Genomic DNA, 16,663 nt, shown 5'->3' with positions numbered 1-16,663 from the left:
GCTGCTACTTAATGTCTAATATACATTGCAGAGATGCTCCCTTCTATGTTTCATAATACAGTTTAGAAATAGAGGAATTTTCATTTAWTATGGAATRAAAATTATTAARACTYTGKAAATRYTGATACTGATGTCAAGACMTGGATTTGTAAGGTGGAAAATAGGAATAAGTAGATCATGAAATACTGAAGAAAATTGGAAGGATTCTTTTTCCATTTTGGTTTGGGGATTTAGTGAAACATTAATTTTTCAGTGATAGAGAAATGTAAATGTAAATGTAAAATATGTATAGTAATTTTCTCACAGATGAACAGGAAAAATGAACCCAAAACAATATTATGAAATACTTCTGAAAGGATAAGGTAATGACTTTGTAACAGTAGAGATTGGCTATTGGCACAAGTAGCTCAAAAAGTGGACAACTCATTTCTTGGGGCTGAAGGTTTCTGTTGCACAGTGACACTGTCACTGTGTCACTAGCAGAGCATGACAGTACCACAAAAATAGTAATGCTGGATTGAAGCAACAGAATCAAAAGTGGTTCTGATTTGTGAACTGCGAAACTGAAGCCAAATAAGAATCAAAAACTAYTAAATAGAGGAAAAGTTTTGAAATCTTGCTAATCAGAATATATATGTTTTCCAATTCATTCTGCTAGTGTATGCAGTACATTTAGAGAGAATTAATTTGATTTTAATCCTTTCACAGATAAGTACAGGGGAACCAAGCCAATAATATTCCCCCCAGTGACTAATTTTATTTTTGACTTTATCTCATAAATACTGTATAATTTACATGTATTTTAATGTATCTTTGTATTTGGAGGTCAAGTCTTTAAATTATGGGCTTCTTAGGAATAAATGTTCAATCAATAATGGTTTTCTGCTCTTACTAAACTTTTGTCCAAGAACCTAATGAGTCTGGACATGAGCCAATCACAACAACCCCAGGCGGTGCTACAGGCTTGCAGTGGCTGGAAAGCCTTCCAGAGAAAAAAGACCTGGGGGTGCTGCCTGAACATGAGCCAGGGTGTGGCCAGGTGGCCAAGAAGGCCAGTGGCATCCTGGCCTGGATCAGCCACAGTGTGGCCAGCAGGACCAGGGCAGTGATTGTCCCTCTGTACTCAGCACTGGTGAGACCACACCTCGAGTGCAGTGTCCAGTTCTGGGCCCATCAAGATGGACATTGAGGGGCAGGAGCAGGTCCAGGGAAAGGGCAACAGAGATGGTGAAGGCTCTGGAGCACAAGTGTTTTAGATAGAGGCTGAGGGATCTGGGGTGTTTAGCTGGAACAAAAGGAAGTTCAGGGAAGACCTTATTGCTCTCTTAACTGCATGAAAGGAGATTGTAACCTTGTGCGAGTCAGTACCTTCTCCCAAGCAGCAAAATGACAGGAAATGGCCTTAAGTTGCACCAGGGGAAGTTTAGGTTGGATATTAGAAAAAAAAAAAATCTTCACAGGATGGGTTTTTAAGCAGTGGAAAAGGCTGCCCAAGGAAGTGATTGAGTCACCATCACTGGAGGTATTGAATAAAGATTTAGAGATGGCACTTAGGGACATGGTTTAGTGATGAACTTTGCAGTGTTAGGTTAATGGTTTGACTTGGTGATCTTAGAGGTCTTTTCCAACCTTAATGATTCCATTATTCTATKATAATTCTCCCTTTTCAGTGACTTAGAGCATCRTGGAAATAATGACTTTGTCAATGCTAGAGATGAATAACAGCATCCCACTGAAAAACACAGATAAGCAGTCTGATCCATACATAGGCTGAATACTGAGAATGCATTGATTATATCTGCTGCTGAAGAATTATTAAGGAAAGAGATACTCCATCTATGAGTTTGTACTTACCCAGTTTCCTTTGTAAGTAAGCACAAATTTCTGTAGCTGAAGATCACTTTTGTGCACAAATACCAGGAATAAGTTTCAAGTACAGTGTGTCACTGCAACCATCTTCTATTAATCTGAGATATTTTTAAAATACAAGTTAGACTTTTTTTCTGAAGAGAACATCTTAAACTTCAATAGTAGAACTACTATCCCACAAGTAATGGTTCTACTGTTCTTTGAAATGTATTGTGAAAAACAAAACTATATTTTAATTTTAGGCTCAGAAATTTTTCTTTATTTTTCCTTACTAGCAATTGCCTTTCTCTGTCTGTCTTCATTARRAAAGCAAGGAAACAACTTGCCTCTTACTGACTGCTGCATATCACTAAATGTCATATCTGTTAGATATACTGTCTTAACAATTTATGAATTTGCTGGAGGCTTTTCCTCAGGACATGTCCTTAGCTGGTTCTCTGTTTAAGAGTATTTAAATCCTGTTCTATCCCTTGTGATCTATATAATAGCTCTTAACTCTATTCTTCACATTATTAATTTTATAGAACATTCTAAATATTCTTATCAGAATTACTCAAATTCCTGTTTTTCAAAACAAAGTAATAACATTGTCAGCTGTCTTTTTAAATAATTTTTAAATATTTTTTCCTTATAAAAAGTAATAGAATGTATCAGTATCCTATTTCTGAATGCATTTTGGGTTTAGAAAAGAAGATCTAACATATATAATACACACAGTCCAGTATTTCTTTTTATACACTTCAGTGTGCTGAGCTCTTTGATTTCCTAATCAAAGCAATTTTAAAAACTCAAGATTTTCTCATGTCATATCAATACATCTTATACAATATATGCATATTAGTAAGCAGTAAATAACACTAGCTATCACAAAGGAAGCTTAGTGGGGGAAAAAAACCAAACAAACCAGTGTATGTTTAAAAATATTTTATAGAACTTATTTTTCTCTTTATGGATGAATGAATGGCATGATTTGAATAATGCAGATAAGGTACCAYTTTCATTGTTAAAATTTTGAAAATTTCTTGGGTTTAGATTTTTCCGGCCAGAAGGGAATACTTATTTGACCACCAAAGGACTACTATTTTGACCTCCTCTGTGTCTTAAATGATGAATATTTTGTTGGCAATCTATGAATAACATAGGCTTCATTTAAATCAAGCCCTTCTATTTCTTAAATATTTTCCTAAGTTACACTTCACTGTGGCCACCTCTTCCTAAACCCTCATCACTGGTGAGCAGTTTATATATGCAGATCATTCTGCCTGGCAAACTGCAGCCAGTACTTCAGTAAAAAGCTGAAAATAAAAGGTGGGTAAAGATTCCCTTCTGACCCTGCTAATCCTATGTGTCAGGTATTGAGGTAATGCTCAGAACTGAGCAAGCAGTGCAGATACGTGAGAGGTATAATTCCCTCTCACCTCGAAGATCTTTTTATCTGCTAGATACCYTTTCAGCACTGTTATTTGAGACATGTCCAGAGAATGAAAAAATGAAAATAATTAGCCAGTTCTGTAGTGGGAGGAAAATGCTGTTAGTCTCTGTACACTGCATCYAGAAACCCAAAACTTAGATTTTTATTAAAGTCATCGTACTGCAGAAGTTATCAGGCAGCAGRAGTATCTGAAAGATGAGGCAAGGAATCCTTTTCTCTACTGAATAAAGTGAGATATGCAAGAGCAGGACGGGCAGCATTGCAGTCTTATTTACTCAGACAGTTCTGTGTGAATTCTGTACCTTGTAACTCCTGCTTAGTAAGAAGGAAGCTGGCTTTCTACTTTATCCCACGTGAATCCCTTTCAGTCAGAGTTATCTGGAGGCAGGAAGACAGCACCTCTTCTGAAAGCAAATAAGCTTTTTCTCCCTGAAGGGCAGGTTGAAGTTTGCAGGGAGTCTGCAGCAACAGCGCAGACTGAGAAAATCCTGAAAAAAAAAAAAAGAAGCAGTCTGCCTGCTATAGGTGGCAAGCACGAAGGTGAGGTTTGTAAGGTGGAAGGAAGGAGATTTTGTTTAGGACCAATTGTATAGAGCTAAAAATTTATTCAAGTTAGAGAATAAATTTGCCTTCAAGGCTTTCACTTAAACACACTTATTGCTATATTGTTATTTTTAAAAGGTAACCTTTTAAGAATCTAGTTATTCGTGTGCTAAATAAAATCTATCCTTAAAGAGGGAGCTCATTTTTGTCYTTTTGGATAAGTCACTTTAACAAAAGGTAGATGATTCAGAATGCCTTCAAAGGGACACTTTTGGCCTCAGAAGTCTTGGTTGTTTTTTCCATGTTAAAACCACTTTATTCTTCTTCCTTATCTTTGCTACTGACTAATGTTGCCAGGGCTTATACAGAGTCATTTAGCTGAGCTGCCAGTCAAGCCACACCTAKAACTATATAAGAAATGACAGTGAGATTATCCAGGCTTTATGGTATCTACTGTACATATTCATAGCCCTCAACTAACTTCAGAATTTCTTTAAAGCATTAACTTGAAGCTTGTCCTCTTAAAATCAGTTTCMTTTTCTTTCTGTAACAAGATTTCTGTCAGTAAACAATCACGGTGTCATATTGATGCTACATGATGATGCTCCTTTTGAACTGTGCAGGAAAGATCTCAGTTCTGCATTGCCAGACATGGCAGAATACCTTTTGCTATTCTGAAGTCACTACAGCAATTACTTTCTTCATTCAGCAACAACTAAGATTTCACAGAGAAGGGAATAGTGAAAATGGACGAAACCTAGAAACTATGTCACAGAAACCTCACRTTAATATTTTCAATTCTTGCAGTTATTTTCCAGAAATTGAGAGTAGTGAAAGTAGACTTTCTGCTAAGATAGCTGTCTGAGTATATGAAAAAAATCCCCACTCTGCACCRACCAAATCTTCTAATAAAACAAAAGATTAAAACTTTGTGGGTTTTTTTTACAGCTAAATAATGTAATTTTACTTTGCATCAATGCAATGTTAGAAAAAAATCTTAATTGAAATCAAAACCCATTATGAAATCAAAGCTTAAGATGTTGCACATATTTTTCAGTTTTCCAGAGTGTCTGTTTTTCTCAGACTTTTTATGAATACACAGAGAATAACCAACTGCCTTTTCCCACCAATGTCATTGAACGCAATGGATTTAATTACACTAAATTGGTAATAATAACAGTTAATGGTGGTTTAATACCACCAATTAGTTTGATATAAACTGTTGTTTTACAGCCTCTTTAAGATAAAAGCTTATAGTTATGCCACATCTTGGGTACAAATCACATTCTACACATTCTCAGAACTCTACCATCAAAGCAGACACTCAGACATTAAAATTTAGAATCATGAAAGTGACAAATCTATGATGTATAGTGATATTTTCTTGTTCAGATTGTTTAGCTAAATAAATGTCAAAAATGTTTCTGTCATAGCTACTTTCTTTTGCTTTGGATCTCAAAAGAAATCAYTAGTGTCACTTATAAGAATGAAAATTTTCTACTTCTGAAACAACTTATCACAGGGACAGAAACAAAAACAGTAAAATAGGACTCTTAGGCAAAAATATGATAGACTTCRTTCTATATTATTTTCTACGGACCATCGGAGGGTACTTTTGGATACCAGAAGTGGATTCAGTCTTCCATGACTTGCTTTGGCTACGTAATAAACATAGAAATTATATTARGAAGAGCACAGCTAGGGTATAGAGAGAGACCAGAAATAATATTGTCATGCAGAGTCGATGTAAATATGAATTCCCACAATGTAACTATCTTCTTATTCAGCACAGTCTTTAAGTTTCACTTAAAATTACAGTTTTGCAGGTCTAGATACCCTAAACTTTCTACCATCTGAATGCTTAAATTCAGTTCTCTCATTTAAGCCAAGCTTTTCACTGAGTGACACTTTACTTACATCTACATTTATAAGTTTAAATAAGTGCATGTAGTTTTCTAAGTTTAATTTCTGTAAGWGTATCTATAGTTGGTATAATGTGATCAGCAAGAAACTACAAGCAGGAAAATGTAAAGACAGAAAGGGCAGAGGCATATACATGTTTTTCCTCTAGCTAAATCTATAGTACTAAATTAAACTGAAATCTGAAGGCTAATCTCTGGACTGAGGCCAACTGCCAGGTCTCAGGTCATGTCTATAAAAACATTTATGATAAAAAAGTTTGGTAACATGAGTTTGAATGATTCCTGAAAAGCACTAATCAGTGAACTTTTTGAGTTTCAGAACTGGAGGTAATACCTAATCTCTATGTTAACTRTAACAGGAACTGTGGTGATTTTGTACAAATATAAATGATTCCATGCCAGGATTTGAACTAATGTTGTGAACCTATTTAGGATAGTAAGTGTATTCGGGGGTGGGGGGGGAAGGGTACTGTATTTATTTATTTATTAGAATATGAAACAAAGGTTATTTCATCCCTTCCTTGTATTATTAGTGAAACCTACATGATTAGCTTCATGGTACTTATTTACATAGTTAAATCACAGTCTAAGACCATCTAACACCAGACCAAGAAATCAGCTTCAAGCCCAGGAAATAAGAGTCTATTGTCAGAGAGAATAAGAAAAAATATGTTGTTGACTAATTGGTTTATCTGCAACATGAAAGTGTGTGTTACCTGGTATCTCAGTAGGGCAAAGCCAGCACCAACAGATGAGAGCAGTCTAAAATTATGAATCTTAAAATTTAAKGACTGTGAGTGAACTGGTATATATTCTGTCTAAATAAATCTACTGTGGGTAATAAGAGATTCTGTCCTATTCTGTAAATGTTATTAGTGTGGGATTGCAGGGTTTTTCTTTGCTGAAGGAAGGTGTCTCAGGAGTGTAGAATTGTAGGGTCATTCAGGCCAGAAGGGACTTCAGGAGGTCTTTAGCTCAATCTGCTGCTCAAGGCAGGGCCAGCCAAGAGGTCAGACCAGTTTGCTCAGGCTTTATTGTCAGATTTTGAAAACCTTCAGTGCTGAAAGCTGCAAACCTCTCTGAGTAGAGATGTCCAGAACATCCATTCCTTATTGCCTCAAACACTCTTGAAAAGCCWTAAAGATTTCAAAACCAGTAGTAGGTCAAAATTGATCCCACCTTTTAAATGTGCATTAAAAAAAAAAAAAAGTATATCTTAATTGTAGTGCCACTAGGTTTCTTGTTGTGTTGCAATTTTAAAAAATAAACATTCTAGTGCAAGGAGCAGTTTGAGTATGAAACCAGRAAATGTAAATCTCCAGATAATGAGTGAAAAAAGTTGTCTTTTTTTAAGCTAAGAAATCTATAAATAATAATGAAACATAATRAAAGTAAAATATGTTCTCAGCTTTGATTAAACAATTGTCTACAATAAAATTGGGGAAATTAGGGAATTTTTTTTTAGAATATATTTAGAAAATAAAACTTACTTACTTCTGGTGGTTCAAAACCCTTATTTGGTATAGATGTTTCAAAACATCTTGTAGCTTTTGTTTAAAACTGAATGATAATATTACAACCTAAATAGTTCAACAGTRTTAGTGAATTCTTTATTGTTCTTTAGTGTGGTCACATTCAAGTGAAATTTCTAGAGGCAGAGGAAAGTTTCAAACTTGTTTCTAGAACAAAAGATAGCTCTTTTCTATCAGCAAATAATAGGTTAAAGGATTTTTATTCCCAGCAAGGCTGCACAGCATGACTGACAAAATCCTTTTTCTGAACATCCCCCTTTCCCTCCTCCTCTTCCACCATTTGTTTTGTTACCTTTTCACCATTTTATGATAATCCTAAAAATGTCATTTAATCATCACTGAAAAATGTCAGAAAGTAAAGACATTATGTAAAAGGATTTGGATTTCATACAGACATTGCCATGTTTAAGGACTGTTATTTCAACAGTTATCAAATTATTGTCTGACCTTTCTATCCTTCTAACCTGCAAGGCATTGAGCAATGGATTTAGCACTGTTTAGACAGAATTCATCTTCAGGTTATAATTAATAAGCCAGTGTTTAATCACTACATTTGTGTCATTACAAATGAGGAAACTGTGAACTATTATTGCTGGCTTGGACTGAGGCACAATTACTTGTAGCTTACCCAGCAAAAGTGCTTGAGAGTTTCTGCATGCATTTCCACATTTATAATTATGCAAAAAGCCCTGCCATCTTACTTGACCTTTAAAGCACCCAATGTGCTGATTGTAGAAAAAGTATTTTAAAAGCCTGATGGAAATTTCATAGAGTGCATGTGTGACCCAGTGATTGTATCATCAGCAAACGCTAAACAATGATGGTTTCAAGTCGTTAYTCTAATTTGGCCAGACCCTGCTAGATTCAATCAAACACAATCAGAGGTGCATGGCTGACATTCTAACAAGCTTAGGGCAAAGGCAGCTCATGCTTTGAATTGCATTAACTTGTGTTCTGAAATCAGATACTGGGAATTAATTTCAAAATTATCTTTATATATGCACACAAAAATACTTTTATATATCAATCATATARGCTATTAAAGACATGCTAAAAATATGTCTAAAGCTAAGGTGAAAAGAACTATATCAATATGGTGTTTGTGTGATAGAAGTGCATATATAGTTRTGTAACTAGTTACAGCATTAACATCACAAAACGTAGAAAAAAACAGTAATTAAGATAAAAACAGGAGAGAAATTGTTTGAGCTGGTGTACTTTGCTTAGCACATCTCTCAGTAAAAAAAAAGTCTGTCAGTTCCTCACCTACCTTCTTCTACTCCATCTTAAAATAACACTGCATTAAGACATCTGATTTAAAATATTTCTGAAATATTGYTATCATATTATTATGCTTTTATTCATTACAGCATCATTTTATGATGAAGAAATTTTAGATATTTAAAAAGTCAAAATATTTTCCTTTGAAGTCTCACTGCCACTTTCTTCTGTGGAATGATACATCTAAGATGTCACACTGCATTCAGGCACTAGTAAAAATTTGTTGACCATTGCCATAGAGTTACAGAGAATAATTGTGCCACTAACACACACTATCAGCAAACTCCCTTTGTAAGCCATTAATGAAAACAAAGTGCTCCAGAACCTTGTGTATGTGCTTAGACATACAACCATTTTATAATATCCACAAAACATGGTCGGAAAACATTATTTTCTTTGATTCTAGATACATTTAGCTCCTTTTTCTAATTCATGTTAGATATTAATTATCAAGTTCAAAAAAAGTTTCAGGGGAGAACAAAARYRTCTCTTGAATCCATCCCTTCCCCAYCCATCCTTAAGATGTTAGTTTTTAGTCCACAGAATCAACCCCCCAATTTATTTCTCTTCCTCATTCTTGATTTTAACAACAAAACAATTTTTTTTATTCTTCATCTGAAGTTATTTACCATGGGATAGGCAGATYATTTTGCATACACAAATATTTATAGGCCTTTCTGTAAATATGTATCACCATGTTTGCACGTACCTAAGAAAGTATCTCAAAACAGAATTACATGGAAAACATAGAGAACTGTTTGCAAATGTTGCTAGTGTTAACTCTCCATTCTGCCACTTAAAAACACATAGAGGACCTTATGAAATAATACATGAGAATCCATATATTACTATAAGAAAATAGTTAAGAAAACTTTCTATGTTCTTTTTTGCGAGAATTTTCAGAAAGTAATTTTCCACTGTCAGAGATGATAAACCAAATTTATATGTTGCCTACTGCATCCTACCCAAATTGCTTTTGGTGTTGCTGTTGTGGGGTTTTGGTTTATGGTTTGTTTTGTTTGGTTGTGGTAGTTTTGTTTTCAGGTTTTGGGGTTTTTTTTTGTTTTTAGGATTTTTGTATGTGATATTTTCACATCGATTTTTTTGTGACACCCATCTTACAAAGAGACTTGAATATCTTTAAATATAGAGCTGACTGAACTCTGATTTCTTTCATGTACAGAGAGGATAGGCTGGAACAAATTCTTCCTTGAGAGATTGGTTTAGTTCTCATATTTCTTTACTGTGCTTTCTTACATGAAGATAAAGTGATTGCTGCCAGTTGGCTATTTGAATGCAAATGACCTTTACATCATTAAAAAAAAGTTTAAAAAAACCAAATTGTTTGCTTGGTACCTTCTGTTTATTGTTGAAAATTTATGCAGGTTGTCAATGGCAACACTTTTAAGAGAATATGTGGGGGTGGGAAATGGGAATGTGTATATTAATGTCAGGGCTTAATATTACTGACTTCAGCTTTAGGAATGATGCTTTTGAAGATAAGTAAAACAGATTATTATAGTACCTCTGCACTTTCTAAAATGCAGCTTGTTTAAAATGGCTTTTGTGATTTGTATTTTGTTTGTGTGTATGTGTGTGTGTGTGTGTGTGTGTGTGTGTGTGTGTGTTTGTATGATGAGAAAGAAAGATATTTAAAATATTTCAGGTCAATAGACGCTTTTTTTTTTTCAAATTGCGAAGTCTTTTTGTTATTGTTAAAAATTGTCTAACTCTTTTTATTCAGTCATTATTATGTGCTTTGGGTTTTTTAGCAATTACACTGCCCAGATTTACAATATGGCTTCATGGAATTTGAAACCCCAAACACGTGTCAACTTACAGCTTGTTAAACAGCTTTTATATTTATAGTTCTATAATATAAAACAGCTATTCACTTGATTTTCTTTCCTTGTTGATTTAGTAACAGCCTAATTAATTTCTCAAATAGACAGTAATGTAAACAATATATGGTAGTAAAATGTGCCTATTTCTGAATTTACACAGGCAAGACATGGTACCATGTGAAGCAGAAATGTCAATCCTGAAGTTAACTTCAAATACAAGTATAACTAGAAATTTCTGGTCCAGTTCTTATTGGCTTGAAACAGGATCCATATTCGTTGGTGGTTTGCCTCATCGTTRTGCAGCAAAACAGGTATTTATTTTCATTATTATTATKGTTGTYGTTGTTTATTTAAATTTTTATTATATTCAGGAGTGGCATGTTGAATGTGATAAAACTGAAGAAATTTAAACCATGCAAAAAACCCAAAATTATTTGTAGCTTTTTGAGAGTTGCATCTAAGGGATGAGTATTGCCCCTTGTAGAGTATTGCCCATCTGTGGGACTTTGGTAAGTGAACAGAAAGAGCACAATGCTCTAGAGCCATGATCTGAAATCCTTTTAGCGTTGAGTAGGCAGAGTAAGGAGCAAATATGATCAAATTTACAGGAGGTGCCTGTTACCTCAGGTTCTAAATCTATGAAGATGTGAAAAATATAACTGCACTGGGGTCCAAAATGGAGGCTCTGTTTGCATGTTGTGCTGGCACCGGCAGGTGTGTGTAGAAAGGGACCAGACGAGAGAAAGCCAACCTGTGAAACTGCATTAATGAAGGAGAGAGAGCGCAGGAGCTTCAACTAGTGGGGTTCTCTGTGCAGCTTTGGTAACCATGTACGTGGCAATGAGAAATAATGTGCACWKGGGCTGGCACASAGCTGGGGAAGAGTAATACCCRCAGGGTCATGCAGAGAGTTGGAGAAAAGTGGATCATTTTTCAGTTGTTCTTGTGGAGGATTTTGGGGTAGAGTAGTCACAATAACAGATACACATCACTTAAGTGATTTCCAAAAATCACTTAAGTGATTTTTGTGTTGTTTTTTTTTTTTTTTTCCCAAAGCAGGATGGCTGTAGCTAGCAACTTCTGTTCCAGTTTATGACACTCAAACTCTTCATGTTACAAAGACCCAGGCCCTGTAATTCATTTGAGACTGGCACCATAGACCCAGGGCACACTCAGTCCTGCTCCTGGCAGCGTGGGCCCTGTGCAATGCAGCTCCCAACACAGCTGGCCCAGTCTTCTACAKCTTCTCAGTGTCTGAGTGTGGAGTACGCCTCTGCATCTAAGGTGCTATTGTCATAGCTGTGTATAAATTTTTAAAATTTAATTGTTGRCGTAAGATGCAGTGGCCTCACTAATCATATATCTCCAAGTCAGTCTCTGACTTTCCCTTATCTAAAGCCAGTCTGCTACCTGGACTAAATAACTCTTTTGTCTCATTCCCAAATGTATTTCCAGAATGTAAAAGAGTTCACTATTAAACAACAAAGACTGTCTGTGAGTGTTGGTATGTTTTCGACATGTAGTGAAATAAATTAAACCATTAGTGCTGGTGTAGAGTGGGTCTCATTATCTGGACAGGGATCTTGGGATAGGTGTCACCCCTCATCTGTAGCAAAGTTAGTCTGCAGGGGTTTTGTTTATCCAGTGTACAGCAAAAGCTGGAAATATAGAGCAGGTGTCATTTTTTTAAGCCATACTTTTGTGTAGGCTTCACCCTGTGCAATTGATTTAACCTTTTTATTTCTGTTCCATTCTTCAGTAAGTGAAGGTCATCTTATCATGAAGCAAAATAAAATCATTTCAAGCACAGTCATGTTTTTGATGYTGCTACTTTAATGCAGCATTTCTAGATTGCTTTCACTTTATTATAAATAGCACAGTAATCAATGATGTGAAAAGACTTGAAATCCAGCTTAAAAGTTTTTGTGAGTGGGTGCTTTATAGGCTGTAAAATATTTAGCCAAAAGTGTATTTCTAAGTAGCTCATACTGACATTAAAAGAACACATCAAGTAGTATTCATAGTTATAGAATTTTTCCCTTTATTCAAAGGCTCATAARCAAACAATACCTTCATCTGGAATCTTCTATCCTGAGTTATATATAGAATTCTATTTACTGCAGAAATGTGTCTTCAATAAATATTCTGTACTAATGAGATACATGAAAATTATAGTTTCAATGTTTAAATAACCTTCTAGAAGCTAAGAGAAATGTTTTGGGGACACCCCAAAGAATTTATCGTGAAGGCTTAGAGAAATTCAATTCATGTAGTGAAATTTGGAGCAGGTAAAGAAGAAATTGTTTGAGTGATATAGTAATAATGTGTATATGAGAACTAATTTTGGGATGATAAATARCTCTTTACTAGCTAAAGGCCAAGTTGGTGATGCTTAAACTCTCTTAGTACCTGGAAAGAAAATATTCCTGTAACTTCCCAAAAAAGTCAAATATATATCCTTTACTCTCAGTTGCCTCTCTAGTTTTCCATTGAGCTTTCTTGCAGGTCATTTCTTTCTTTGAGATGATGTCATCCTTTTATTTCCCTTAATTTTCTTTGTTTGTTTGTGATTTTTGTGTTCATTTGGATCTTAGTATTTAACTTTTCCTATTTTTTTATGYTTTTGTAGCTCTAGGCAAGTTCAATTTTCCTTGGCTTCCCTGTCAGAGTCTGTAGGCTCCAAGACAAATATAGTCTATAAAGGCTGGGKTTTTTCCTTTTTGTCAGGGAATGGAGAACTGCCTGTCCAAGTACTCTTTAAGTGGGCTTTTCAATCCCAGCRGTAGGAAACCACTCCAGAAACTTTCTTTCCCGTTGGTATAGAACCAGGCAGTCAGGCTTCTATTGTAAAACCTTCATCATCCCTGAAACAGAACCAGGTCTGTTTCTGACCTTCATCCTACAGTTTGCTTCAAGGGAGATATCTACTCCAGCTGGGACTTGGCTTTTTCAGACAAGTGCTCTGATCACTCTTGGAGTCAAGTTTGATAATGACCCTTGTGATGTCCAAAGTATTCACCTAATAATACATTGTCTTGTTTTAGCTCCTTCTTTCAAAGGAGTACCTCACTCTGTTCTTTGGCTCTCCTACCTTCCAGAATGGTGGAAGTTGCAGAGAACAGTGATTTCTGACCCTGGACTCCTTCAGTTCCTGACTAACGGGAACTTCTAGCAGTCAGTGCCAGAAACTATTGACACGGGAGTCCTGTATCTGAAACTGGCTCTTGTTAAATGATTCATTTCTAGGCTAGATTCCTCTTCCTTTCATTTTGATCAAAGTTTGAGGTGATCTATGAAGCCTTCAGGGTAAAATATTGTCTCCTCTGATGATTTCCTATGCATTTTCCTAATCAGCTCTGAAATGTCCGTGCATTTTTTCCACATATTTCTCTTTTTTTTTTTTTTTTTTTTTTTTTTCTGTATGCTTATTATTTGGTATTCCTTAGAGTCAAAGTGCCTTCATTCCTTAGAGTCAAAGTGCCCTTGTAAGGCAAGGTGCAAAAATTCTACTTTTGAGAGCTCCCACAGCTCTCTTCAGATCAGAGCGTTACCCTCAAGCAGTGATGTATTTAAAAGAATATCTGTGTCTTCTGGGAAAACAACGCCATAATACCCAATTTCTTCACCATTCAGAAGACCTCAGGCCTCCCAGATCTCAGTCCTAGTGTCTGTAGCTGGTGAYGAGAGACTATTTAACTAAACCAGACACATAAAGTGCCTTGGATCCAGAAGGATATTCACAAGCACGCACCCCAGCTGATGCTATCATGAGGCCACTTTCCATTACCTCTGAAAACCTAGAGCAGTCAGAGGAGGTCCCTGATGACAGGGAAAAGGCAAATGTGATGTCCTGTTCATCTTCAAAAAGCCAAGGAGGAAGATGGGTAACTGTGAGACAAATGCAGAAACACATGAAGGACGAGCAGGTCTTTGGGAACAACCCACATGGATTCCCCAAAGAGAAACTGTGTGTGACCAGTGTGCTTACATTCCCTGTTGAGATCACTGGCTCCGTGGGCAAAGGAAGGGCAGTGGATAATCCTTTGTGTCCCAGACTCAGCTTCACTGCTGACTCCTCTATCTCCTCCCTCTGAGTGGCGCAGGAGGACAGGGAGTAGGGGTTGTGATCAGACCATAACAGTTCATCTCTGCCACTTCTTCATTCTACACATCTACAATTCTCTTAGCAATCCACAGGCCAACGGTGGAAAAAGTATGTGCCTTGGTGTGAATTCTGAAGGATCTGAAGATGTGGGTAGAAAACAAGGTACAACATACATACATTGAAACACCTTGAATGAATTCATCCCAGTTCAACACTGCAATCTGTTTCATGCACAGAAAGAAATTGTTTTTATGACTCTGTAAACTGTCCCTTGCAAAGCTGAGTGGATTCTTCTGAAAGTGTARGCAGGGAGAGCTGAACAGTCAGGAAGAAAGCTAAACTATAAATAGCTGGCTGGCAAACATCTTGTCCTGCTCTCTCTACACTGTGAAAAAAAAAAAATCCCCTTTAGTTCTGTGCCAGCTTTGTTTATTACTTATTTTTATAGTCTATCCTATTTTTTTTTTACAAAGAATATGATAGGAATACTTCAGACTAAATGGCAAAATCAGTTAAACAGTTAAACAGCATCATCTTTTTAAAACTTTGGGGGTTTAAAGCTGTTTATGATCTGTTTTTTAAGATATAAGTTTCAACAACAGAGGAAGAGAAACCAAATTACACACAGAAAAAAAAAACCCTTTTTGGATGAGAGATTGAAAAAAAGGTATTATTTCTGAAATCTCAATACATGTTTCAGAATAATTAATTTCATGCTAGCTTTAGTATCATTAATTGTTTACAATAGCTTTTTCTCTGCAGAGAAGATTGGTACACTCAAAGGGAAATTAAAGATTGTTTTCAAATACCTACAGCGGCAGTTGATTGCAGTAATACTGCTATTTCTGCTGCTATAATTGCTCCAGTAATTTATATTTCTAGACTTAATAGTATTTTAGTATTGAGAATGTGAAATGTCATTATAGCTTCATATTCCTTTTCAACTCAAGCACTTCTCTATAATTAAACTTTGCAAGTATTAAAACAGGGATGTTTGAGGAGGAAAGGAACCTTCTGTACCAGGAGAGCAATCTTCTAAGTAAAGATTAAAAATTAAGCGAAATGTGCGTAAATATATATATGGGCATCAGCATGTTACCAATGGGGAAATGGCAGCAGATAATTGAGTGGAATACTCAGTATCATAGCATGTTAATGTTGTAACTAAGGTGAGATGGAAGTCATTATACATCTGAAGACTCAGACTAGGAAACCATAGTACTCTAGAGGCCGCAAACTTTAAATACAAATGTGTAAAATATGTTGTGTATGTGGAAGAACACATAGTTTTCCTGTGAGAAATTGATAATGTGTTATCACAATCATGTGTACTGCCCAGTTTTAAGATATTCTCAGGTATGTACATATGTCAATAAAAATGTTTTAAACATTTTAATAACCAACTGCTAAAACATACAATATTACATTCTTTCTCTTTTAATAACTCATCCACRGAATTCAGTGGCATTCAGTGAAGAAATGGGCAATGTGAAACAGGTGTTACAAAATATAGAATCAGACCCTTAATTTGGAATGATCCGAAAGCAATTTGCTCTATGTTACAGCTGCTGTGCTTCCACAGACTAACACAACAGTAACCCCTCTGTAACTGTCTGGTTRGAAACAGTTTATGATCCATTTCCCTTGCCAGAGCATTGCAAAGCAGTGGGAGAATTTAGTGCAATCTGTGCACAGTGTTTTCAATTTGATTATTTGGCATTCACCTTATCTGATAAATCCTCGGCTCTGACAGCAACTTTCACATTATAATTTATAATAATATTATATGTACATGATGTTTTAACATTCTGCTACAACTGTTGTTGTGAATTGTTGTGAGCAAATTACATGGTCCTGACCGAGTTAATGCTCCCTGGGCTGCAGTGTTCAGCCTGAGAAGATTCCTGGGGAAGCCAGCAAAGGAAAGAACATCCAATCTGTCACAGGATTGCAAGGCATGCTAGACTGTTACATGGCTGCAACTGTTTGCTATAATGATGTAAGCAGGAGTGGATAGTTTGAAACCTTAGAGGGGCCAGTTCTGGAACATCCCCAATTTCCTGTTGTTCCACAGCGTATCTGAAATGTTCATACTTAACTATTAAAAATCATATATTTTGTAAAATATTTTTTTT

General features: G+C 35.8%; 1 protein-coding gene across 1 annotated transcript in view; it reads left to right on the top strand.

The window, feature by feature from the left end:
• Positions 1-16,663, top strand: part of EYS (eyes shut homolog) — a 685,229-nt gene that overhangs the window by 442,137 nt on the left and 226,429 nt on the right. The window contains exon 34 of the mRNA XM_057369428.1: positions 10,584-10,734. Coding sequence (XP_057225411.1) covers positions 10,584-10,734 — 151 coding nt within the window. The remainder of the gene's footprint in view (positions 1-10,583; positions 10,735-16,663) is intronic.

This window comes from Malurus melanocephalus, unplaced genomic scaffold (assembly GCF_030028575.1).
Source record: "Malurus melanocephalus ecotype Western Australia unplaced genomic scaffold, MMel_1.1 scaffold_109, whole genome shotgun sequence".
Classification (NCBI taxonomy): domain Eukaryota; kingdom Metazoa; phylum Chordata; class Aves; order Passeriformes; family Maluridae; genus Malurus; species Malurus melanocephalus.
Note: the sequence above shows the minus strand (reverse complement) of the source record. Positions and strands in the feature narration are given on the sequence as shown.